Here is a 25465-nt window from a genome sequence, read left to right as displayed (position 1 = left end):
AGACAAACGCAAATGACATTGCTGAGCAATGAACGGTCTAACCATTCATGGGCACAGGAAATTCTGCTCCAAAGACAAAGGAGATACATGATGTACACTGAGCAGCGAATACAATTAGAAATATCAGTCCATGGTTTCCAGCGAAGGTTTCTAAAATATGAAACCAGCCCAGATCATTACACATTGCTGATCATGATGCCATAATTGCAAAGGAACAGAAGCCATTTCAGATCAATGTGCAGCACACCAATTTTCCAAAGCCAGTTTCTTATGCTACAGGAAACAAAATAAGCATGCCAGATCAGGCAAAATAAAAATACGCTTTTAGAGACAAACTCACATCCTTTTATGAAAACATCAGTCATGCTTTGCAGGTTTGCAACTACAATTTTTGGTGAGAACTCACCATATAGTTGGCTTTAATAGATAGTTTGAACAATACTTTGCAACAGGCTGAACCACAATACAATTTTGGAGAAATTACAATGGTTAGATTGCTTGGTTGGTTTAACAGTTAGCGTGAAGATCTGATTAACAACAATAATACAGGGTTTGATTCCTGTTCTGGCTTAGGGAAACCTAAGGCCTGCATTGTGCTTTACTTGCAGTTTTTAAAAAGAAATCACAGCACTTTTCCATAGATCAGTAAATAATTGCCAAAGGCCTTACTTATCAATGGATATTTTTCAGGGTAGAGGGAGATTTGTCATGAAGCTCCCCAGCAGTCAGTATTTGGGCCTTTGCATTTCCTGATATCGAGATACATATATATATATATACATATATATTAATAATCTGCAATTTATTGTGCAGGGGTCAATTCAAAGTTTGCAGATAATACTGAACTTGGAAAAATTGTAAACAATGAGGAGGACAGTGTGGGACTTCAAAAGGACATTAACAAAGTTGGTGTAGTAGGCATATAAGTGGCTGATGAAAAGAGAAGTGTGGCATGATGCACTTTGGTCAGAAGAACAATAATAGACAATACAAAATAAGACATACATTTCTAATGGCTGTGAAGCAGCAGAAGGACCTGGGCGTATACGTGCAAAGCTCACTGAAGACAGCAGGATATGTATAGAAAACAATCAATAAAGTGTATTCTGTTCTTAACTTTATTAACAAGAACATACAGTACTAAAGCAAGGTTATGTTGAACTTATTTAAGTTACGTGTTAATACCTCTGTTGGAGTAGTGCATTCAGTTGCAGGCACTGAATTATGGGAAAGACGGGAATGTATTGGAAAGAGCGCAGAAGTGATTTACAAAAAGAATGGTTGAAGGAATGAGAAACTTCAGTTGCGAAGATAGAGTGAAGAAGGTGGGACATTTCTTCTTGGAGAGAAAAGGTGGTTGAAGGGAGAATTGATAGGGGTTTTCAAGATCATGAATAGGCTGGGTAGAGTTGATAGGCAGAAGATATTCCTAGACATCAAAAGAAAAAATGAACCAGAGGGCTTAGATTTAAAGTCATGTGCAAATGAAGGGTAATGTGATTTTAAAATTTAAAAACTTTTCACACAGTTGGGGTATGGAATGCACTGCCTGGAAACATGATGGAGGAAGGTTCAATCTGAGGCACTCAAGAGGGCATCGGTGGATTAACTGGACAGAAATAGTGTGCGGGGGACAGGCACTCGGTAATGGAGCAGGTGAAAACACAATGGGCTAAATAGCCTCCTTTTGCACCATAACAATTCTGTGATTAACATGAGAACCTGAGAAGATGATGATTGTTTTCGTCTCTTGGGTTTTAGAGTCAGTAACATAGTTTGCACATCCTTACAGACTTGGTGATTGACAGTTTGCTTTTGACTTTGCAAGTTATGAAAGTCAATGAATTTCAAAAGACCACCCTCAGTGTGTGAATCAAACTATTTTATTTGGCACTAATCAGTTAGGAAATTCGATGAGAAAAGATCTTTTTGAAAGCTCACAATCAGTGCTGGTAGTTTGAGTGGAAATATATTAATTACTTTTGTTTACTGGAAGATTTTTACAAAAGCCTACTTTAAAAATAATCTAGTTTGGTCATTTGCTTGTTTAATAATTACATTTCAAAAACTTTAAACACTACATGGAGTGGTCTTTTACTGTTTTTAATGACTTGCCAATTCAAAAGCAAACTGTCAACAAGATAGCACTGGCCTTGGGTGACTGACAGACATTGCTTGCGAAATTTATGTGAAATCAGTAGATAATGTAATATGTATACAGTGATGTTTGTATAAGGCTTAAAAGGGGTTTGTAACTGACCAGGGTTGGTTTTACTCTTCATGATAAGAAAATTGGCTTGCCCTGCAAACACACGAAACAAACAAACATTTGACCTGATTTCCAGAGTCCTCACCAATTTGTTGAGCTGACTGATAAGTAATCAAAAATACTTGGGGCAAGTTATCTAAGGTATCATCAAGATTGCAACTCTAACAAATATTCAACATACTTGATATGATCAAGGACAAAACAACAGATTAGTTAGCATCTAAACCACTTTAAGCATTTGCTTATTCCATTACCACGTGCTTGCAGTGTATATCATCTGCAAGGTAGTTCAGTGGTTAGTGATAATGGGAACTGCAGATGCTGGAGAATCCAAGATAATAAAATGTGAGGCTGGATGAACACAGCAGGCCCAGCAGCATCTCAGGAGCACAAAAGCTGACGTTTTGGGCCTAGACCCTTCATCAGAGAGGATGAAGGGTCTAGGCCCGAAACGTCAGCTTTTGTGCTCCTGAGATGCTGCTTGGCCTGCTGTGTTCATCCAGCCTCACATTTTGTTGTCTTAGTTAAGAAATTAAATCGCCATAATAGTGACACTTCACTAGGATTGAGCATCTATAAAGAATATTGCTGGGAAAAATGGTTGAAACTTTGCTTTGCTATTTATAAAACTTGTGTTCTTTTGGTTCAAGAGCACTTGCAGCCTTGTGTGCACATGTACCTTAACGTATACCACGGTAACCAAATGCGAGAATCAAACACATTGTCTACCAAAGCAGGTTTCACTCTAGAATCTGGCTTGTCTAGTATTGCCATCAGCTAGAATAGCATAGTGTCCATTCAAAGAAACATCTCATTCTTTGTTTCAAATCTTTGATCAAGAAGTCAAATTCTGGGTGTTCTATGATTTGTTTCATCTGATTTGCAATCTAACACGCAATCCATGTGTTTCACAACGCATTTTGATCTGCAAATTCTATTACGTTCTACCAACATTTTGCAGTGTCTATAACATTCTCAGCAAGCTGCACGTGAAAGGAGTCATCTTTATCTTTGTGGTTATCATATTGAATTACAGCAGGCTAGAGTACTTAAGCAGTTTACTCTTCTTCCTGTTTCTTAGGTGCTAATGCAACAAGCAAATAATTGGAATTTATCTACAGACAATGGTAAATGAAATACAGTAGCCAATTTAAGGAAGTGGTGACGCAATGTTGGGAGGTCAATTTTCCCATCTTATTTCCTGTTTTTAAAGCAATTTCAGAAATAAATTCGTTGACATTAGTGGGCAGAGTGGACCAACAACTCATAGCTTCTTCTTCTAAATGCTGATGTCAGAACAAACTGTTAGATATAAATGACATCAACTAAGGGAAGTGGTTTGCCAAACCTGCTCTCAACAGCTTTGATAGAATGCCTTAATTCCAAAGACATTTTCAGTAAGCCCACGTACTGTACTGTGTTTGCTGTCGGCTAAATTATTAGAGTTGTAAAGTTGTACGGTTTTGCTGCAATATACAATCCATATCTCCAAGAAGACAGCTTCCTCCCCTTTCAGAGGTTTGCATTCTACTTTAGATCATAATTTGAAGGAACTGCTTATTGAGCTATAGTATTTTCTTGTGAAATTACTTAAAATCTTGTCTGCAGAATACCAATTGCCGTTTCTACTCCGAACTGTCATTGGAATATTAGTAGACAAATGAGCAGCTTCATGCAAATAGGCAAAGTTTTTCTGTATCTGCAGATAAAAACTTACTTCATATTTTAAATACACCACCGATGCCCAATTCTACACAATTTATGACTACAAATTAGTTAGACTTTTAGTGAGTGTTGTTGCTTCAAAGGCAGCAGCTGCCTAATTTACTCTCAAATAATGCAATAAAGTTGCATTGATGGTGTGGCAGTGAACACTACTAGGCAGGATCTCATTGTTATGGATGTTGTGCTAAAAAACTGGGATGACTTCTAAATTATGTGCATATCAACGAATGATTTTGGATATTCTGATGTCTGCAGACCAAAGTTACTGCATAGAAAGGACGGTGGATGAAGAAGGTTAAAAGAGGCAAACCTTAATGTCTTTAGTTGCCTTTAAACCATAGCCCTCTTCTGGAAAATAAGTGATTTCAAAACCCTCAGTTGAGGCTCCACAGTCAGCTGCCCACTGCAGTAGTTCATCAAAGTGCTGTTCTCTGTTCCCATCAAAGACAACCGACAATCCTAAATGGTTACAAACCACATAGTAAAACTTAAAATCAGACAAGTTAATTATTTGTGAATCATAAAGTTCTACTAACCAGGAAAAAAAGTCAAAACAAATTCAATTTAATACGAGGCACTCAAGAATGTAAAAACAGAAAAAGCATTACAGAGTTTCAGGCAGTCTTTCAGCAATAGATTTGGTTCAAGAATGATAACATAGACAACTTACAATATTGCACGTTGTTCAGTTAAATAAATCCTGACACTACAATTTGTTGTACAACATAACTTGATTGGAGAAGGATGACATTAGTCTCCATGTGACTTGTTACTGCAAGAGCATGAAACAGATGCCAGAAAATTTAGGGAAAAATGTTTTCACATCTGGAGCTTCGGAAGGTAGAAGACATCATGATCTTGGTAAATTTCTTGAAACTTCATTCTTACTATTTACAATCCTATCTTACTCCCTGTGTGCATAGTGCCTCTTAGTTTCTCAACCCATTTTCTTTTCTTCTATCCCAAACTGCTCTGTTGAATTCCCAACTGCTAATAACAACTCAAGTGGCCATTTTTTAATGCTGTAACCTGGACAATGTCAGGCGGAAATCCAAACAAACATCGTCGTATCTGATAAAAATTGAAAGAGCTGTGGATGTTGCAAATCAGAAACAAAAAAGAGAAGTTGCTGTAAAAGTCCAGAAGATCTGGCAGCATCTGTGAAGAGAATTCAAAGTTAATGATTTCACCAGCTTCAAAATCGCCCCTCCCCCCACTGCATCCCAAAATCTGCCCAGCTCGTCCCCGCCTCCCGAACCCGTTCTTCCTCTCACCTATCCCCTCCTCCCACCTCAAGCCGCACTTCCGTTTCCTCCCTATTAACCTCATCCCGCCCCCTTGACCTGTCCGTCCTCCCCGGACTGACCTATCCCCTCCTTACCTCCCTATCTATACTCTCCTCTCCACCTATCTTCTCCTCTTCAGTCCGCCTCCTCCTCTCTCCCTATTTATTTCAGAACCCTCTCCCAATCCCCCTTTTCTGATAAAGGGTCAGCTTTTGCGCTCCTAAGATGCTGATTGGCCTGCTGTGTTCATCCAGACCCACACTTTGTTAATGCTTTGGTGTCCAGTTCTGAGGAAGGGTCAACAGATCCAAAAAGTTAACTTTGATTTCTGTTCACAGATGCTACCAGGCCTGCTGAGCTTTTCCAGCAACTTTGTTTTTTTTGTATCATCATACCAGAACCTATCCTGTTCTTCATTGTATATTCAGTTCCGTGCAAGGACACTGATCCAATTATTCTATTAACTTTGCAGACCAGCAACACAGTTGGCAAACTCCAACACTTCTAATTCTTCCATTGGTTGAAATTAAATAATTGAACTCCGACCAGGGGTTGAACCTGAAAGTGTTCTGATATGTACTAAAAATCAAAAGAAAGCTAAGTATCATTTTATAAAAAGTTGACAGGGCAGCTGCAAGAGCAACAAGCTCCTCAAACAAGCTTCAGAAAAATTACAAATGCAGAGAGGTCACTAGCAAGAAACAAGGGAGATAAAGCAATACTAATGGATTTTTAGTGCCATAACAGTAAAACACTAGTGCGGAGGAAACTGGAATTGTAATTAATAAAGCAATAAGCTAGTTGAGGACAGCCACTATAATTGACCGTTTATATTTCTTGCAAATGGTCAAAGATAGAAAACACCAATTCATTTTGCATGTACTAAAATACAAAAAGTACTGAAAGGATGCATCTTTCGAGACATTTGACTTCTTGATACATTAACAGTTTGTTCGACATAAAACATAACTATCAAAATTAGTTTCAGAGATAGTAGGAACTGCAGATGCTGGAGGATCTGAGATAACAAGATGTAGAGCTGGATGAACACAGCAGACTGAGCAGCATCATAGAATCAGGAAAAAGATGCTGCTCGACCTGCTGTGTTCATCCAGCTCTACACCTTGTTGTCTACCATCAAAATTAGACTGCGTTCCAGACAGGTCTAAGGAAATTACTGGTTATAATGATACTGACAGTTTAATAATGGAACATGTCTGAGTGAGAAATTACATCATCAATCATGGGTAGAGAGGAAAAAAAAAATCAAACAAGTGATAGGTCCAGACCCACCCTATCCTCATAAATTTGGATTTTCTGCCTGTAACTGCATGGGTTTCCACTGGATGCTTCAGTTTCCTCCCACAGTCCAAAGATGTGCACTTTAGGTGGATTGGCCACGGTAAATGTGGGGTTATGGTGCTAAGGTAGGGGGCTGGGTCTGGGTGGGATGCTATTTGAAGGGTCAGTGCAGACTCAATGGGCTGAAAGGCCTCATTCCAGACTGTAGGGATTCTCTGATCCTATGAATATTCAGAACTGTTTTAGAAATAACCAGCAGGAACTTAAATGGGGATAATCCCGTTCAACAAATCACCACCACTTCTTTTCGCATGATATAAAGAAAGAGATTGGTGGAACTCTCTATGATACTTGCATTTCAATTTTCTGATAACCCAACACAAAATCCTATTTGTGAATTGGTATTTTTATTGTATCACGTATAAACCAGAGACTAGATAAGAAATTGAATTAAGACCATTCCTGACAGATGAAGGGGATGAGGTGTTGAATGAAATTCCAGGAGACAATATTTAAACTCCATTATAACCTATACTCATATAAGGCTTAAATGAAGTAATCAATTATAAGCTTTTTAATTTTGCAGAATTCTAAATAAAATAAAGCTCATGGAGAACACTGCCAGTAATTTCAAGATTTAGATTTGGCCTCGTGATGGAGTGGAATAATGTTATATTATCTAATAGCAATCACAATATGATCAAGGTCATTGCAGTGCTTGAAAAAGCGAAACATGAAAATGATGAAATTCTATATTTAAATAAGACTGAATTCAATATGCGAAAACAAGAGACTGCAGGAAACTGGGCAAGTCCGTTTTGGATAAGACGCCAGATTGGTGGGATAAGTTAACAAATTAATATGATACATTATATATTAAAGTGCAATATAAAAGTATTAATACATTTTTAAAATACCAAAAATAGCCATTTTGATAACAGAGTCAAAAAAATTGCATACAGCAAAAAACAAATCATACCAAATAAAGAGAGTACAGACCTTGATGTGGGAAGAATGACAAATGGTGGGTAAATATATAAAATGAGTTACAACATGAAACTTGCAAACAGCATCTAAGTCAATCAAAAAGTCTTTACAATTACTTTAGGAAAAAAAAAGACTTGTCAAGAGCAATATGGGCTCCTTAAACATATGTTGTTCTCACCCATGTTGGACATACAGAATAACGACATCAGTATTGACATTAGAGGAAGTGGATCGCATGCCACAAGGTACTAGGGATAGGAGGTAAAGTCAGGAGCATGGAATGAGGTCATAAAATAGCTGTAACCACACTGGGTGGCACAGCAAGCTCAAAAGCCCAAGGATAAAATTAATTCCGTGCATATCGAGTGAAAAACTGAACATCAGCCCAAAAAGCAAGTGAACTAAAACAGACAGGAATTAATAGAAGAGGGAAAAAACAATGTTCTGAGTAGCATTATATTCACAAAAAGAGTAACGCAAAAAAAACTTAATCAAAATGATAGAGTAATCTTTATTTATCAGAACAGCGCAACTTATTGGTCAGATTGTTTAAAAAAAGCATACACGTTTTGGACAGAAGGTGTGGTAGTTCCAAATGCAAAGGAGATGAGGTGCAGAAACAGTAGACAAGCCAACAGTATATCTAGAAATTAGTGACAATGTTATATAAACGTGCTATATAAACTGTACAACGGTGCAATGAAGACACATCCAAAATAAGTTTTTTTAAAATCAAACTAATGACCAGAAATAATGCATTGAAAGAAGCTGAATAATCACAATCTTTAATACAGCCAAAAATGTCAAAGTCATTCAAGACATTAGGTTGAGAGTGTCAAAAGGGTACTTTAGTAAAACTGCCATGCCATTCAGTTTGCAAAGTCTTGGAAGCATTTTAAAAAGCGAACATGGATTAACAAGGAAGTAAACTGGTAGCAGGACATAAAACTGCCAAGAAAGACTTGAAAAATGGGACTGCTTCACCATAGAACAGAGTACATCAATTTTCAAACAGCATTGTGAAAGAATTAAACTGAAATAAAAGGAAATACATTCTTCTCTAAAATTGAAGAGTCACGGAGGAGGGGAAGCAGTTGGTGGAAACAGGACACATATAGAAACTTTAGAAAAACAGATCAAGTCAAACTAGAATACTAGGACAAGCACTGGCTATTGAAAGAGAGACCATAGATAATGGGAACTGCAGATGCTGGAGAATCCAAGATAACAAAGTGTGAAGCTGGATGAACACAGCAGGCCAAGCAGCATCTCAAGGGCACAAACGCTGACGTTTCAGGCCTAGACCGTCTGATGAAGGGTCTAGGCCCGAAATGTCAGCTCTTGTGCTCCTAAGATGCTGCTTGGCCTGCTGTGTTCATCCAGCTTCACACTTTGTTATTATGAAAGAGAGACCATGCCAAGTTTTAAGAAAAAGTTTAGATAGTGATTAAGATGGAGATAAAAGGTGAATGGGAATATAGCAGCTACCACCAGATTAAGGCTCAGATGGAGGATAAATTACAAGAAAGAATAGTTGAGCAAAATTAAGTTTCCATGTGTCAAACTATTTCATACATTCTAATGTTTGAATTTCACACCACACCAAGTGCTATAATATTACAGATGTTTTATTACCATATTCTTTAAAGTGAAGATTTTCTATCATTTTTGTAGAAATTAGTTTTATAATACAACAGTTTTAACAAAGAATTGATACTGTGCAGAAAAAAGGACAGTCAACCCATGATGTCTGCACTAGCCCTTCAAATATGCATTGTGACATCGTACCATTATCCTACATTTTTCCCGTACCCTTGCATGTTGTTTCTGTTCAAATACTCATTTAATGCCCTCCTGAAAGGTTCAATTGAACATTTCTCCAACACATTTCCAGGTAGCACATTTTAGAACATAACTATTTGTTGTGTGAGAAAGATTTATTTGCACATTTTTCCACTTTACAACAAATTTTTCATTTGCTTCTTTATAAAACACATTTAAAATTGTACCCTCCGGTTCTCGAACCTTTTACGAATGGAATGGTTTCCATTGATTTTGTCCAGGTCCCTCACGATTTTGATGACATCATCAAATCTCCCCGTAACCTTTCTCCTTTCCAAGGAAAGCAGACCCGCGTTTTCCCAATCTATCCTCACAAGTACCTCATCACTACAAACATTCTTGTAAACCCCTTCTGCATGGCCTCCAATGTACTCTCATCCTTCATGAACTATGGCACCCAAAACTGTACACTACTCCAATGGCGGTCTACTTAATGTCTTATAGAAGAGTGTTTAGTGGAGTCTCACTGTCATAAATTCTAGGATTGTGAAGGAATTCTGGTGCTTGATCCAAAATCACCTAGAAGATCTACAGCCTAAACAAAAAGTGGGTAGAAAATCCTATTCAAGATTTACAACCAGCAACTATCTAGTTTACCTGGAAGGATTAGCCCTCAATTCAGGATAAACCACAGACTTAGTTTTGGCATTACGCCTAAAAACAATGCAGAGTGATGCCAACAGCATGGGTTCAATTCCCACACTGGCTGAGGTTACCATGAAGAGACTGTCCTTCTCAGCCTCTCCCCTCACTTGAGGCACCCTCAGATTAAATCACCATCAGTCATCTCTGTCTAATGGACAGAACAGACCTACAGTCTTGAAAGACTATGGCAACTTTATGTTTACTCCTGATGACATGCCTAAAATAGAGAGCAGAATGTTATACAAAAAAAAAACCTTTAAGACTGTAGCGCTGTACATTAGACTTTCAGTGTGTTATGTTAACTTGTATATACCATTTTCAATTTTATGCTACCTCTATTGCTGGTTAGCTATGACAATGAGCAAACAATGAGATTATTGTGAAGCGAGAGAAAATAATTCATGCAAAAGTGGAAGTGAATCATACTTACCTTTCTGCTTTTTACGAATTTTCTCAACCAAGCCACGGATCTGCACGTATTCTTCCCATTCCTTTCCAGGTACTGTGGAAGGATTGCTGCATTCTTGAAAAGAAATTTTAAAAATGGTATTACAAGCACATGTGATAAGCTGAAGCAGCCATGATATTTCTCTTCAGGTGGACAGTGAATTAGACATCTGGCCTTTTAATTGCAACCTACTTTTAATTGTGGTCCATTTTTAAAATACCTGGAACTGAGGGATGTCTCTTCTTCCTGACAGTTAAAGATATTCCATTCTATCATTTCTATGTGAATTAGACTGCTCAGATTCAATAGCTATTCTGAGGAGGTCATGCTAGACTTGAAATATTAAGTCTGTTTCACTCTCCACGAACACTCCCAGAGCTGCTGAGTTTCCCACCATTTTCTGCGCAAGTTTTCAATAAACATTCACTTTTAGTCGGTGTCAATATTACAAATATACTCTATATTCAGTGTCAACAGGTATGGAAGTTTCCAACTGAACCAAGCAAGGCCACAGGAGTAGCCAACTTAAAAAAACAGAAATTATTTTGGGGCTGGAATGATCAGAGGTTGAGATCAGGATACACAGTTGTCAGCATTAAGCTTCCACTTCAAACTGGCCTGTTGAAAATGTCTTATGATCCGCCTTAGTTCCTGGGGTAGCAAAGGAAGCTACAACATATTTAAAGAGGAATTTAAAATAGATACAGATAACACGTTTCCCCAAATTCAGGGGTCTAAATAAAGGAGGATGACACTTAGATCGGAGATGAGAACTTCTTTTCAATTTGGAGAGTTGTGAACCTTTGGAATCCTCTGCCACAGAGGGCTGGGGAGTTTAGTCTTTGTGTATGTTTAAGACAGAAACTGATAGACTTTGAATGTCCAGCAACGTACATTATTACAGGGCTTGACTGGGGAGGGGATAGTTTAGAAGGCAACAAAGTTTTGAGTCATTCATGACTACATTGAATGCTGGGGAAAGCTCGACGGGTTGAATGGTCTATCTTGTTTCAATGTTCTTGAATGCATAGTATTTAATATGATGCATAAGCAAGGTTTAGGAATCTGAAGACAGACAAAGCCCTCAAAGAATACAAAGATAGCAGGAAAGAACTCAAACAAAGAATTACGAAGGCTAAAAGGGACCATGAAAGGTACTTGGCAAACAGAATTAAAGGAAAATCCTCAGGTGTTTTGTACATATTTGAGGAGCAAGAGGATAGCTATGGAAAGGGTAGGTCTACTCAAGGACAAAGAAGGAAATTTCTGCATGGAGCCAGAGGAATTGGTGAGGTCCTTAACGAGAAGGAAATGGTGAATGGCTAGTCGCGGCAGGAAAATATTGATATTCTGGCACATTTCAACATTAAAAAAAAGGCAGCATTGGGTGTTTTAGAAGACATCAAGGTAGACAAGTCCCAGCACCTGATGGGATCTATCCCAGAATGCTGAGGGTGGCAGGTGAGGAAATTGTTGAGGCCTTGTATAAAATTTTTCTGTCCTCTTTCATCACGGGAGAGGTTCCAGAGGACTGAAAATAGCAAACGCTTTCCTTTGTTTAAGGAAGGCAACAGGGATAATCTGGGAGATTACAGGCCTTACATCAGTAGAAGAGAAATTATTGGAGATTTTTAAGGATGAGATTTACTTGCCTGTGGAAAGGTAGATTTATTAGCAACAGGTAATATGGCTTTGTGCTGGGAAAGTCGTGTCTCACAAACTTGATCGAGTTTTTTGAGAAAGTGAAAACGTTGATTGATAATGGGCAAGGCGCAGTGTCTGTATGGACTTCAGCATCTTTGACAAGGTCCCTCATGGCTGGCTGATGCAAAAGGTGAAATCACACAGGATCCATGCTGAGATGTTAAGATGGATACAGAACTGGACTTGTCATAGAAGGGAGAAAGTAGTAGAATAAGGGCGTTTTTCTAACTGGAGATCTGTGACTATTAGTGTTCTGCAGGGATCAGTGCTGAAACCCCTGTTTTTTGTAATCTATGTAAATAATTTGGAGGAGAACGTAAGTGGCCTGTTCAGTAATTTTGCAGACAACGTGAAGATTGCAGATAGCAAGGAGGATTGCCAGAGGATACATTAGGATTTAGATAAGCTGGACATTTGGCTGGACAAATGTGATGTGATGCATTTTGGAAGATCTAATGCAGGAGGGAAGTACATGGCAGAACACCTAGTAGTATCAACATACACAGGGCTTGAAGCATACAAATCCACAGTTCCCGGAAAGTGGCAACAAAAGTAGATAAGGTGGTTAAGGACGCACTTGACATACTTGTCTTCGTTAGTCAGGGCACAGGCCAAGTCATTTTGCAAGTGTACAGAGCTTTATTTAGACCACAGTTCTGGTCGTCACACTGCCAGAAGGATATGGGAGGCTTTAAACACGGTACAGAAACAATTTACCAGGATGTTGTTCGGTTTGGAAGGTATTAACTAAGAGGAGAGATTGGACAAACTTGTTTTGTTTACACTTGAACATCAAAGGATGACAAGCAACCGGTTAGAAGTTTACAAATCTAGGAGAGGTGTGGAAAGTCAGTCATTTCTCCAGAGTATAATACCAATTACTACAAAACGTAGGTTTAAGTTAAAAAAGGGGAATGTTTAAAGCAGATATGAGAGGCAAGTTTATTTTTACACAGAGGGTGGAAAGTGCCTTCACTGTACTGCCAGAGGTTTTGGTGGAGACAGATTCAACTGAAAAGTTTAAGAGGCATTTTAACAGATACAATGAGTAGACAAGTAGTAGAGGCAAATAATCCTCTTGAGCCCTCAATCTTCAGTCTTTTTTTTTGCCTTCAATATCTTCTTTCTTACTGGATCTGATCTTAGGTGGCCTGCTTTCTTTTCTTTGACCCAAGGCCTTGCCTTATTTTCTTTATTTAAAGGCATGCTCTCAATATATAAATATATGTTTCCAGGTTTGGTACTCGGAAGTTCACTCAACAATTTGCATCAGAGATAATAGTCACTGTAGATGCTGGAGAATCAAGATAAAAAAGGTGTGGAGATGGATGAACATAGCTGGCCAAGTACCAACTTAGGAGCAGGAAACCTGACATTTCGGGCCTAGACCATTCATCAGAAATTGGGGTGGGGGAGGGTTCTGAAATAAATAGGGAGAGCGGGGAGGCGGATAGAGGATGAATAGAGGACAAGATAGGTGAAGACGAGTTAAAGAGTAGGGGATGGAGCCAGTAAAGGTGAGAGTAGGTGGGGAGGTAGGGAGGAGACAGGCCAGTCCAGGGAGGACGGACAGGTCAAGGGGGTGGGATGAGGTTAGTGGGTAGGAAATGGGGGTGTGACTTGAGGTGGGGGGAGGGGATAGGTAAGAGGAAGAACAGTTTAGGGAGGCAGGGATGAGCTGGGCTGGTTTTGGGATGCGGTAGGGGGTGGGGAGATTTTGAAGCTTGTGAAATCCACATTGATACTATTGGGCTGCAGGGTTCCCAAGTGGAATATGAGTTGTTGTTCCTGCAACCTTCAGGTGACATGGTTCTGGCACTGCAGGAGGCCCAGGATGGACATGTCATCTAAGGAATGGAGGTGCAGCTGTTCGTTGTGAACCAAGCATAGGTGTTGTGCAAAGAGGCCCCCAAGCCTCTGCTTGGTTTCCCCAATGTACAGGAGGCCACAATGGGTACAGCAGATGCAGGATACCACATTGGCAGATGTGCAGGTGGACATCTTCTTGATGAGGAAAGTCTTCTTGGGGCCTGGCTTGGGGGTGAGGGAGGAGGTGTGAGGGCAGGTGTAGCACTTCCTGCGTTTGCAGGGAAAAGTGCCGGGTGTGGTGGGGCTGGAGGGGAGTGTGGAGCAGGCAAGAGAGTCACAGAGAGAGTGGTCCCTCCGGAAAGCAGACAAGGGTGGGGAGGGAAAAATGTCTTTGGTGGTGGGGTCAGATTGCAGATAGCAGACGTGTTGGAGGATGATGCATTGGATCCGGAGGTTGGTGTGGTGGTATGTGAGGAGGAGTGGGATTCTTTTTCGGTGTTATTGCAGGGATGGGGTATGAGGGGTGAGTTGTGGAAAATGCCAGAGACACGGTTGAGGGCGTTCTCTACCACTGCTGGGGGAAAGTTGCGGTCCTTGAAAAACGAGGACATCTGAGATGTATGGGAGTGGAATGCCTCATCCTGGGAGCAGCTGCGACTGAGGCGAAGGAAGTGGGAATAGGGGATGGCATTTTTGCAGGAAGGTGGGTGAGAGGAGGTGTATTCTAGGTAGCTGTGGGAGTCGGTGGGCTTGAATTGGATATTGGTTTCTGGGTGGTTACCCGAGATGGAGACAGAGGTCCAGGAAGGTGAGGGAGGTGTTTGACGTAGTCCAGGTGAACTTGAGCTTGGGGTGGAAGTGTTGGTCAAGTGGATGAACTGTTTGAGCTCCACTTGGGAGCACGAGGTGGCACCGATACAGCCATCAATGTAACAGAGGAAGAGGTGGGGTTTAGGGTCAGTGTAGGTGTAGAAAAGGGATTGTTCCACGTAACCTACAAAGAGGTAGGCATAGCTGGGGCCCATGTGGGTGACTATGGCCAACCCCTTTGTCTGTAGGAAGTGGGAAGAATTGAAAGAGAAGTTGTTGAGGGTGACGACAAGTTCAGCTAAGCGGATGAGGGTGTCAGTGGAGGGTAACTGGTCAGGCCTGCAGCACAGGAAGAAGCGGAGGGCCTTCAGGCTACCTGCAAGGGGAATGCAGGTGTATAGGGACTGGACATCCATAGTAAAAATGAGGTGTTGGGGACCAAGGAATTGGAAGTTCTGGAGGAGGTGGAGGGCGTGGATGGCGTCACGGACATACGTAGGGAGTTCCTGGACCAAGGGGGAGAAAATGGAGTTCAGTTGGATGGAGATGAATTCGGTGGGGCAGGAGCAGGTGGAGACAATGGGTCAACCAGGGCCAGCAGGTTTGTGGGTTTTGGAATGGAGATAGAAGCGGGCGGTGCGGAGTTGGGGAATGATGAGGTTGGAAGCTGTGGATGGAACGTCACCTGAGGTGATGAGGTTATCGATGGTTTGGGAGATGATGGTTTGGTGCTCAGGGATGGGGTCATGATCCAGGGGAATGGTAGGTGGTGGTGTTGGACAGTTGGCGTCTGGCCTCAGCAATGTAAAGGTCAGTGCGCCATACTACAACTGTGCTTCCCTTATCCGTGGGTTTTATGGTGAGGCTGGGATTTGAGCGGAGGACTGCACGTTCTGTGGGGGAGAGGTTGGAGTGGGTGAGAGGGATGGAGAGGTTTAGGCGATTGATGTCTCGACGGCAGTTGGCGATGGAGAGGTCAAGGGAGAGTAGGAGGCTTTGGGGTGATGTCCAGGAGGAGGGCCTGTGTTGGAGGCAGGAAAAGGGGTCAGTAGAGGGAGGGTTAGGCTCACGGTTAAAGAAGTAAGCGTCAAGGTGAAGGCAGCGGAAGAACTGCTCAATGTCCAAACATGACGGGTTGATGTGTGGGTAGAGGGGGACAAAAGGTGAGCCCCTTACTGAGGACTGACCATTCGTCCTCAGTAAGGGGGAGGTCTGTGGAAATGGTGAAGACTCGGCAGAGCTTAGTGTTGCTGTGTCCTCTGGAGCAGCTGGCAGTGGAGGCTGTGGGTGGAGCAATGTCGGCATCAGTGGTGGGCAGGGTTGCGCTGGCATCGGCTGTGGGCGGGATTGCATTGGCAACAGCGGTGGGTGGAGTTCCATCAGCATCAGCCCAACCCCACCCGGCACTTTACCCTGCAACCGCAGGCAGTGCTACACCTGCCCCAACATCTCCTCCCTCACCCCCAAGCCAGGCCCCAAGAAGACTTTCCTCATCAAGCAGAGGTTCACCTGCACATCTGCTAATGTGATATACTGCATCCACTGTACCCGTTGTGGCCTCCTCTACATTGGGGAAACCAAGCGGTGGCTTGGGGACCACTTTGCAGAACACCTACACTTGGTGCACAACAAACAGTTGCACCTCCCAGTCATGAACCATTTCAACTCCCCGTGCCATTCCGCAGATGAAATGTCCATCCTGCAGTGCCATAATGATGCCACCCGAAGGTTGCAGGAACAGCAACTCATATTCCACTTGGGAACCCTGTAGCCCAATGGTATCAATGTGGATTTCACAAGCTTCAAATCTCCCCTCCCTCTACTGCATCCCAAAACCAGCCCAGCTCGTCCCCACCTCCCTAACCTGTTCTTCCTCTCACCTATCCCCTCCTCCCACCTCAAGTCGCACCCCCATTTCCTACCTACTAACCTCATCCTGCCCCCTTGCCCGGTCCATCCTCCCTGGACTGGCGTATCTCCTCTCTACCTCCCCTTCTACACTCACCTTTACTGGCTCCATCCCCGCCTCTTTGACTTGTCTGTCTCCTCTTCACCTATCTTCTCCTCTATGCATCTTCGATCGCCTCCCCCTCTCTAGCTACTTATTTCAGAACCCCCTTCCCCTCTCCCATTTCTGATGAAGGGTCTAGGCCTGAAACTTCAGCTTTCCTGCTCCTGAGATGCTGCTTGGCCAGCTGTGTCCATCGAGCTCCACACCTTGTTATCTTCAATCAACAATTTCCTTTGATTTGTGAAAATTAACTTTTGGCACAGCTTTTCAAAAAGATAACATTTGCCAATGGTTCCTAACTTCTAGACAATTTTCCTACAATGAATATAATCAAACTCACAAGGAACTGTAACTTTTATATACTAGTGTAAAATAGGTCAAAGTGAACAGGCAACCTGTTATCAAGCCTCAGGTAAGGCCAAAAGCAAACTGCTAAGCCTTTCCTCCCCACCCCCGTAGGGATAAATTAATACCATGTATGATGAAAAACTAAAATTACATTGTTATATAAGATTTCTAAGTCAATTCAAAGCATGCTTACTTTGCAGTAATTCTGTTATCAGATTCATTATTTCCTTTGTAGAAACAGTTGCTGTCGCTCCACCTCCTGACTTCTGCGTTTTGACTCTACTTTTCTTGCCCATTGTTCTGTGGGGTAAGATAAAGCAGCACAAACATCTCGCATTAATTAAATGTCTCAAAAGGATACCACAGTTCCTCAATTACTATTATACTTTCTAAATTTAAGCCTAAAACACCATGTTGTTGGAATATGTCTCACTATCTTATTGTGTAAATCCGTAAGTGTGCTAAGTAGACCTGCAGTTTAAAGCTGAAATATCACATCAAGTTTACAAAGTCACACTCATCATTTAGCAGTCTTCAAAAGTTAAACTGCTTCTAATAACTATTTTGGCCATCAGTCACACTCATAATTTGTTACCGGGGAGCCTTTGGACCAAAGTAACATATATAGGAATATAAAAACTATGTTAGCCCTCCAGAACAAGGGATTAGTGTGGAGGGATTCATACAAGGTGTATTTAAATAAGCATGACCTTAATTGTATTAAAAACAGTAAAATACAATCAAAAATTCTGCAAGAAGAAAGGAGACGGACACACAAAGGTGAACAGTAGAACATTGGCTACAAAGAAATCTGTTTTAGTGCTCCTTCTAATTTGCATGAACAACCTAGAGTTATTGCTTGATGCTAACTGATGTAATTTCTAGATGATTAATAACTGGGGACAAGAGTGGTCAAAAAGTTGCCCAAGTAAAGAATCCAATATATAACAGGACCAAGCTATGAGAAATTAAATTTAGCACAAGTAACTAAAATATAAAATGTGAAAGAACAATTAGGTGATAGATAGAATCTATGAATAGCTAGCAGTAAATCTGAACAAAAGCGATTTGAGGGTATTAGTGGATTCAGAACTTAGAATGTCTAGCAGCTACGTAAAACCAACAGAACTAGCAACTGTGCAGAACAACCTAGAGGAAGTGTTAAAATTGTGCAATGTCTTGTTCAGATTATGCCTGAGTTTAGTCATTGAGGATTAGGATGACACGCTAATGCCTACTATGGAAGACAGAGAAGGAAAAAAACAAAGCTCACCTGATGTAAAAGAGGCCCAAGCTATGTTCAAAGGCTAGATAATTCAATCCTGAAAGCAGGAACTAGATGGCGATCTTACAAAGATATTTTTAAACATACAAAATTATAACAGTAGGTCAGGAAGTCACAAACCAGCAAAAACAAAAAACTATTTTAAATTCATTCATGGAATGTTGGCATTATTGGCATGGTCAGCATTTGTCCCCTGTTCTTAATAAGCCTTGATAAGATGGTGATATCAGGATGTCTTGAAGCAGAGTTCCTTTTTGTTGAGATACTCCCACAGTAACGTTTGTGAAGGCATTCCACAATTCTTACCTCAAGATAAGAAAAAGCAAGACTGGTATTTTTCCTATAATGGGTTGGTGTGGCACTTTTGAGTGCATCTTGTAGGTAGTGGTTTTCCTATTAGCATCCTTCCTTTGCCTTTGTAGGTGACAGAGCCATGGGTTTCAAGGGTGCTAGTGAAGCATTCTTGGCAAGTTTTAGCTTATAGTACAGATTGGTGCCACAGTGCTTTGGAAAGGTAGGGAGTGAGCATTTTAGACGGTTGATAGATTGCTGATCAGGTGCTTTGCCCTACATGATGTGGGGCTTTCTGGAGTGGTGTCAAAGCTGTGCTCGGGCAGGCAAGTGGAGGGTATTTCTTCACGTTGCTGACCTGCGCTTTGTAGATGGCTGAGGAGTTAGGGACTGAATTACTCACATCAGGGATATCTAACCCTTGACTTGTTCTTGGAATCATAGTGTTTATGCAGCTGATCCAGACAAGCTTCTGGTTAATGGCAACCCTTGTGATGACGGGAAGCTAATAATAATGCTAAGGAGACATTCTTGTTGCTAAGATGATCATCACCAGGAACTTAATTAGTGTGAACGTTACTTGTCATTGATCATTCAATGACAACGAATGTTGTCGATGTCATACTTCTTTTATTTCAAAAATATACTTTATTCATAGAAATCTGTATTGTACATAGTCACTACAGCAGTTCAATTCTGGGGAACAAAACAAACCCAAGGCATTTCTTACTTGTACAAGACTAGATCTATACACATTTGAGGCACCAGAAGGGTCTGATAACCGAATGCACTCCCCAATTAATTTTCACAGAAAGACCTTGGATGCTGGTGTGTCTGCATTTGCCTTGGCAACAGCTGTGCCAAGCTTTTCTGCATCCCTGAGCATGTAGTCCTCGGCCTTAGAATGAGCCAGTCTACAACACTGGTCGAGATCAACTCCTTGGTCTGGAAGGCCAACAAGTTTTGGGCAGACCAAACCGCATCTTTCACCAAGCTGATGATCGTCCAGGTGAAGGCAATGTGTGACCCATGGAACAGACCGTACAGCACAGAGCAGCGTGGGGCTGTTCGGGAAGAATCTTGCCAAAAATCACTGAGTTGTTCTTCAGACTTACTTTGCATAGGCACATTCCAAAAGGAGATGTGCAAAAGCATCTAAGCCCTGGAGCTGCTTCGAGAGCAGCATGCGGCAGGGCAGAATCCAGGCTTACGTGGAAGATCTCACAAGTAGTGCCCTTCTTACCACCATCAAATGATGCCCTGGTGCTCGTTGGAAAGTTCTGGTGATGAGGCATTCTGCCAAACAACTTTGACAGTCTGCTCAGGGAACAACCAACAGGATCCACTCTGTCCTTATTCCACAGGGTCTCAAGGATGCTATGTGCTGGCCACTTCCCCATGGGACTTGTGGTCAAAGGTGTTGTTCTTTGCAAATTTCTCCACAAATACAGGTGATATGGAATGGTCCAGCTACTTGGAGTGTTCTGCGTCGCTGAAGCCAGTGCCATCTTTTACAACACCAGGGACAGATAGAATGCCAGTGCATAGTGACCCTTGATGTTTGTTTACCGAGGGTTTACACCCAGTTTGATGCAGTCACACACAAAGGGAGCCAGCAAGATGAGGGTGGCATGTTCTTCCACACATGCCCCACCCCCACCTTATCCAGGCATATATGGTGTCCCTGTGGACACAGTCTATCTTAGACTACTAGTTTGGCTGAAAACTGGATTGAGTGACTGCAATGGTGCAAGTTCTGGGAATGGGTCAGACCTGCACCACACACAACAGAGTACCTCACATCTGATGACCAGCTTTTTATCTACAATGGAGAGAGAGCAGTGTTTCCAAAACCCAGTATCTGCCTTACCTTAGCGATATGCTCCTCCCAGGTTTTGGAGCACATCCAAGCCCCTCTGAACCATATTCCCAGCACCTTCAGGTAATCTGTCCTGATGAAGGGGATAAAGGATCAGTCAGCCCAGTTCACAAAGAACATGGCCTTGCTTTTGACTTGATTTACTTTGAATCTTGAAGCCAGTTCAAACTGGGCACAGATGGTCTCGAGTCTGTGCGCTGACAGTGGATCCAAGCAGAAAAAGGCAACATTTTCCACGTATGGGATGATTTGACCTGCAGGTCACTGCTGCCTGGAACAGTCACCCCTATTCGGCTCACCTCCTTCCTGATGGACTCAGCAAAAGACTTTATCCAACCAGTACACAAGGTCAGAGACAGTGGGCAGCCCTAATTAACTCCAGATCTGATTGGGAAAATATCAGATTCCCACGCGTTGACTGAGACTGCATTAATGATATTGACGTAGAACAGTCAGATCCAATTGCACGATTCTCACCCCAAAGCCCATTTTGGATGGCACTTCCCAAATGTAGGTGTGCAATATCCTGTCAAAGGACTTCTCCTGGTCCAGGCTGATGAGGCAGCCATCCACCATCCCCCTCTTGTCCTGCATGTAGACAACCATATCCCTGTAGAAACAAGAGGCTCTATGAGATCATCCTGCCTGGTAGAGCATAGATTTGGTCAGGGTGAATCATGATTCCAGAGGAGACCTAAACCAGTTGTGAATGACCTTAGACAGTATTTTTGTAATCTGTATTCAGCGGTGAACTAGGTCGCCAATTCTAATTTTCTCTCTCTCCCTCTTCCGCTTATAGATATGGGGGATGATACCTTTCCTCATAAATTTGCACATGTTATCTCCAGAAACATATCACCGTACACCTCCAGCAGGTCCTGGCCAATCAAGTCCCACATAGCTGAATATAACTCAGCTGGTAAACAGTTGCTTTCCGGAGTTTTATCCTTTTCTAAAGGACTCGAGCGTCTGACTACACCTCTTAGTACTTGCTTACCCTTCACATATTGGTAGAAAACTTTTGGATTCTTTTTCATTTTGGTTGAGTTTATTGCCATGGGTTGTCAGGGGACCCCCTGAAGTTGCTATGCCAGTCTCAACAGGTGTGCCAGCATCAACAGGTATGCCAGCAACATGGGAAGTGTCCAGTGGCTGTTAGAGGAGCAGCCAGCTGGGCAACCAGCAGGAGAGTGAGACAAAGACAGCAAACTCATCCCCAGCACACTACTTCTGGTTCTGGTTTCATTGTGTTATTGGCCACAACCATAAAGTGAACAGCATGGATTTCTTTGGCAGAAGATGCACAGTTTATGTTGATTACAATTCTAATTTCATAATCTTTCGCAGTCCTCTGGTTAAACAGATACAGGGGCTTATGGGATTACTTTGGGCTAAAAGGAGAGGAAGGATGATGCAAAAATGGAACAGCAGGTTACCAAAGAAATACATCATTAAGGGCCTTACTGCCAAAAGTCATTGAAAGCTTGGCAATAAGAGATTCTTTATATACAAGATAATAAAATGTGAGGCTGGATGAACACAGCAGGCCAAGCAGCATCTCAGGAGCACAAAAGCTGACGTTTCGGGCCTAGACCCTAGGGTCTAGGCCCGAAACGTCAGCTTTTGTGCTCCTGAGATGCTGCTTGGCCTGCTGTGTTCATCCAGCCTCACATTTTATTATCTTGGAATCTCCAGCATCTGCAGTTCCCATTATCTCTGATACTTCTTTATATACATCCTGCTGAGAACAAAATGACCATCTACAGAAAGTATTGTCATAAGCAAAAAGGAGATTAAAATAGAATTTCTAGGCACCAGATGAAAGTTGATCCTAACATGTTTAGAGGTGGAAGCTGTGAAATGAGTTGCAGATTAATACCATGGACACAACAGAGCAGAAAGCAAACAAAAACAGAAAATCAGTGAAACAAGAATTACCAATGCAGTGAACTTTACAACCAAATGTTTACTCCCTTGCCATAGAATTTCTAGACTCTTTCACGTCAATGCCAGTCAAGACATCTAACAAGATATGCCTCCTTACAATAACAGGTTTCTAAAAGAAATGTGCAATGGATAAAATGCCTTCTTTAGATAGTAAGAAGTGCTTTGATTCCAAACAGCAGTGTGCAAAATGTCATGTCCCAGCTGCTAGGCAAACTCTGATCAGATGGTATATCGAAGTTATTTCAAGCTACCTGAATTTAGTGAGTGGGTATCGACTTCCTTCCACAAGGCAAATGTTGATACAAACTTAACAACATTACTATTAAATAGTTATTAAATAAACTCACGCAGCTTTGGAATTTGTTGAAGCAATTAATTGCCTCCTCAAAAAGATCGTTTTACACAACTTACCACAAAACACACAGTACTTCATAATTTGCAAGGACCCATCTCAATGATTGCTGGGCTTGCTCACTGAAAGAAGATACAACAACTCCCAATATGACTTGCAAGTTCCCTTTGCACTGCGTGACAAATTCATAAATTTGAGAAGGCGCATAATATTGGACTCAAATCAAATTTCATTCTGCAAAATTCTCTTTCTAAGAATGAATTCTGTTTTTATCCACACACAATGCACAACAGTCAGCAGTTTAGTCAAATTTTGCAATAATTGATGGTCTATAGAAGAAAGGTCAATAAACCAGCCTGTGAAACGCAGTTGAGAAATACATCACAGAATGTACCAAACAAGTCAACCTTTAAAGCTTTGCAAACTCCTTCCATAAACAGAGGTTAACTTGTAGGTCAAGCTCAAAAAATGAGACACCAGTGGCAAAGTGATAGTTATCATTTGAAGGGCAATAAAAAAAAAATCACACCAGCAATTCTTTAGCTGCATTTAAACAAAATAATTCTACAAGGATAGATTTGAATTACAATCATAACAATTTTAAAAAGAACATCAAATTCACTGTCAGAAGTTCTATTGAATTCATCCAGTCACTTCAGTTTTGGTATAATGATAAGGATCCCATCTTGGGTCCAATGTGGTGTTTTTGGATTCAAGGTCATTTTTGTTCCTCATTTATTAACAGGACAAGAGTGTCGCTGCCAAGGCAGCATTTATTGCCCAGAGGGCAATTCAGACTCAATGACTGCTGTGGGTCTGAAGTCACAAGTAGGTCAGACCAGGTAAGGATGGTAGTTTCCTTCCCCAAAGGATATTAGTGAACCCCCACAACAAATAATTTTATTTACGACTTAAATGTTTGCTTGTTGGGTGCTCTTAAATTTATGGACATTTCATCCAGGTTGTGAACTGGACATAATGCATATGCATATTCTGATGAAAAATCACAGCAAACTGGTAATTTTGGCATGGCCTCCAAGTAATCTTGATCTTCTGCTGCACCACTTGGTGTTTTCTGGTGACACCAGCTAGCTATTGCTCTGCAATCTTTGCTAGACTCAGAATTTGATTTGGCTCACTTAAGTACCTGCATTGGTAGCGTGGCCAAGTGGACTAAGGGGCTAGATTTAGACTCCCATCTCCTCAGGGGCATAGCTTCGAATCCCGCCATCAGTAGGCTATTTTCTCTATTCACAAGTTCTGTTGACTCTGCTGATTTGAACTGAAGTTTAGTGTTTGTATTACTTTACAGACATTCTGTACTTACTGCAGTAGCAATATCCCTATCCCTAGGCTGGAAGGCCAGCATTCAAGTCCCACCTGTTCCAGAAATGTATGATAGTATGATAGGTTGATTAAAAAATACACCTTGCATTTCTGGTAACATTGTAACCGTTCTAACAAGTATTCAGCATCTGTTCTGATGCACGCTTCTCAAAAGTCAAGCAAGTTCCCATTCCATATTCAAATTTCAGATTTGGTCTTGGACATCATCTTCAGTGCTAGTTTCTTCTTGTTCCCATTGTCACCGGTTTTTCATCAATACTGAATTCCTTTCTCGCCGTGCAGTTACTTGATAAGTCAGGAAATGCTTTAACTTCTGTCTTCAAATTTCATTCATTTTGCTGGAGCACTCATTTCTTTTCAATGGTCACCTGTCATCATTTGCTTTGTGTGGGCATGTATTACAGTCCTGCACATCTTAGAAAACTATTACCTGCTGGATCCCATGCAGCCACTTATAATGTGATTATAAAGCCGCACGTATTTCAGAGTTGCAAAATTGAGCATAATGCGAGATGTAATTATAATTCTCAAGATGTATTTATTAGCTCAAAGGTGGGAAGATAGGAATGGCAAGTATAAGTCTGAACATGCAGTTTGCCACTAAATATGGTATAAAAAGGTTATCCTGTACATCACATTCTGCAATAAGATTAGCTCCTTCTGATTGCTGAGCAAAGGAGCTCAACAGGAATTCAGAGCAAATTTAAGCTCACAATGCTTACTCAACAAGTTTATTTCTCTATGGTTGATTTTGCTTACTCCATTACAATCAGAGCAGTAACAGTCGTAAACAACTAAATTGCACCATTGAACCCTGTCTTATTTCTTTATTGATGGTATGCATTTAAAGATTTTTGCTTTATTTCAGAAGTTCAGCAATATCACTTGTTCCTGTTTATTTTATCCCATCACAATTGTACTCAACATTTGGATAATCCAAAAGGAGTTTTTTTTTATTTTGTTTCTCCTAATCAATCTGTTCAGAGATGTTGCACATCTCTGGAGCAGGTGGGACTTGAACTCAGACCTCCTGGTCCAGGGGTAAGGATGTCACCATTGCACCACAAAGCAGTAATCTACTAAAATATAGTTACATATTTAAAACAGTCTCCAAAATATTACAACTGTACATGCAGGTTTCTCTACCGTTCAAAATATTTATATTTTTTAAGATTATA

The 25465-nt window shown here is 41.2% G+C and overlaps 2 protein-coding genes across 7 annotated transcripts in view; one reads left to right on the top strand and one right to left on the bottom strand.

The window, feature by feature from the left end:
- Nucleotides 1-25465, top strand: part of ccnk (cyclin K) — a 73893-nt gene that overhangs the window by 981 nt on the left and 47447 nt on the right. The gene's annotated exons all lie outside the window — the stretch shown is intronic.
- The window catches only part of setd3 (SET domain containing 3, actin histidine methyltransferase), a 161034-nt gene that overhangs the window by 108584 nt on the left and 26985 nt on the right, over nucleotides 1-25465 (bottom strand). For 4 of the 6 annotated variants that reach the window (XM_048538556.2, XM_048538555.2, XM_048538558.2 and 1 more), the window contains 3 exons: nucleotides 17380-17486; nucleotides 10487-10579; nucleotides 4305-4453 (listed from right to left, as the gene is read on the bottom strand). In XM_048538556.2, coding sequence (XP_048394513.2) covers nucleotides 4305-4453; nucleotides 10487-10579; nucleotides 17380-17482 — 345 coding nt within the window. In that variant the 5' untranslated portion in view covers nucleotides 17483-17486. Of the gene's footprint in view, nucleotides 1-4304; nucleotides 4454-10486; nucleotides 10580-17379; nucleotides 17487-20632; nucleotides 20715-22999; nucleotides 23170-25465 lie in introns of those variants that run through there. The other 2 variants (XM_048538557.2, XM_048538559.2) reach the window with 2 other exon arrangements.

This window comes from Stegostoma tigrinum, chromosome 10, assembly GCF_030684315.1.
Source record: "Stegostoma tigrinum isolate sSteTig4 chromosome 10, sSteTig4.hap1, whole genome shotgun sequence".
NCBI classification, from domain to species: Eukaryota; Metazoa; Chordata; class Chondrichthyes; order Orectolobiformes; family Stegostomatidae; genus Stegostoma; species Stegostoma tigrinum.
Note: the sequence above shows the minus strand (reverse complement) of the source record. Positions and strands in the feature narration are given on the sequence as shown.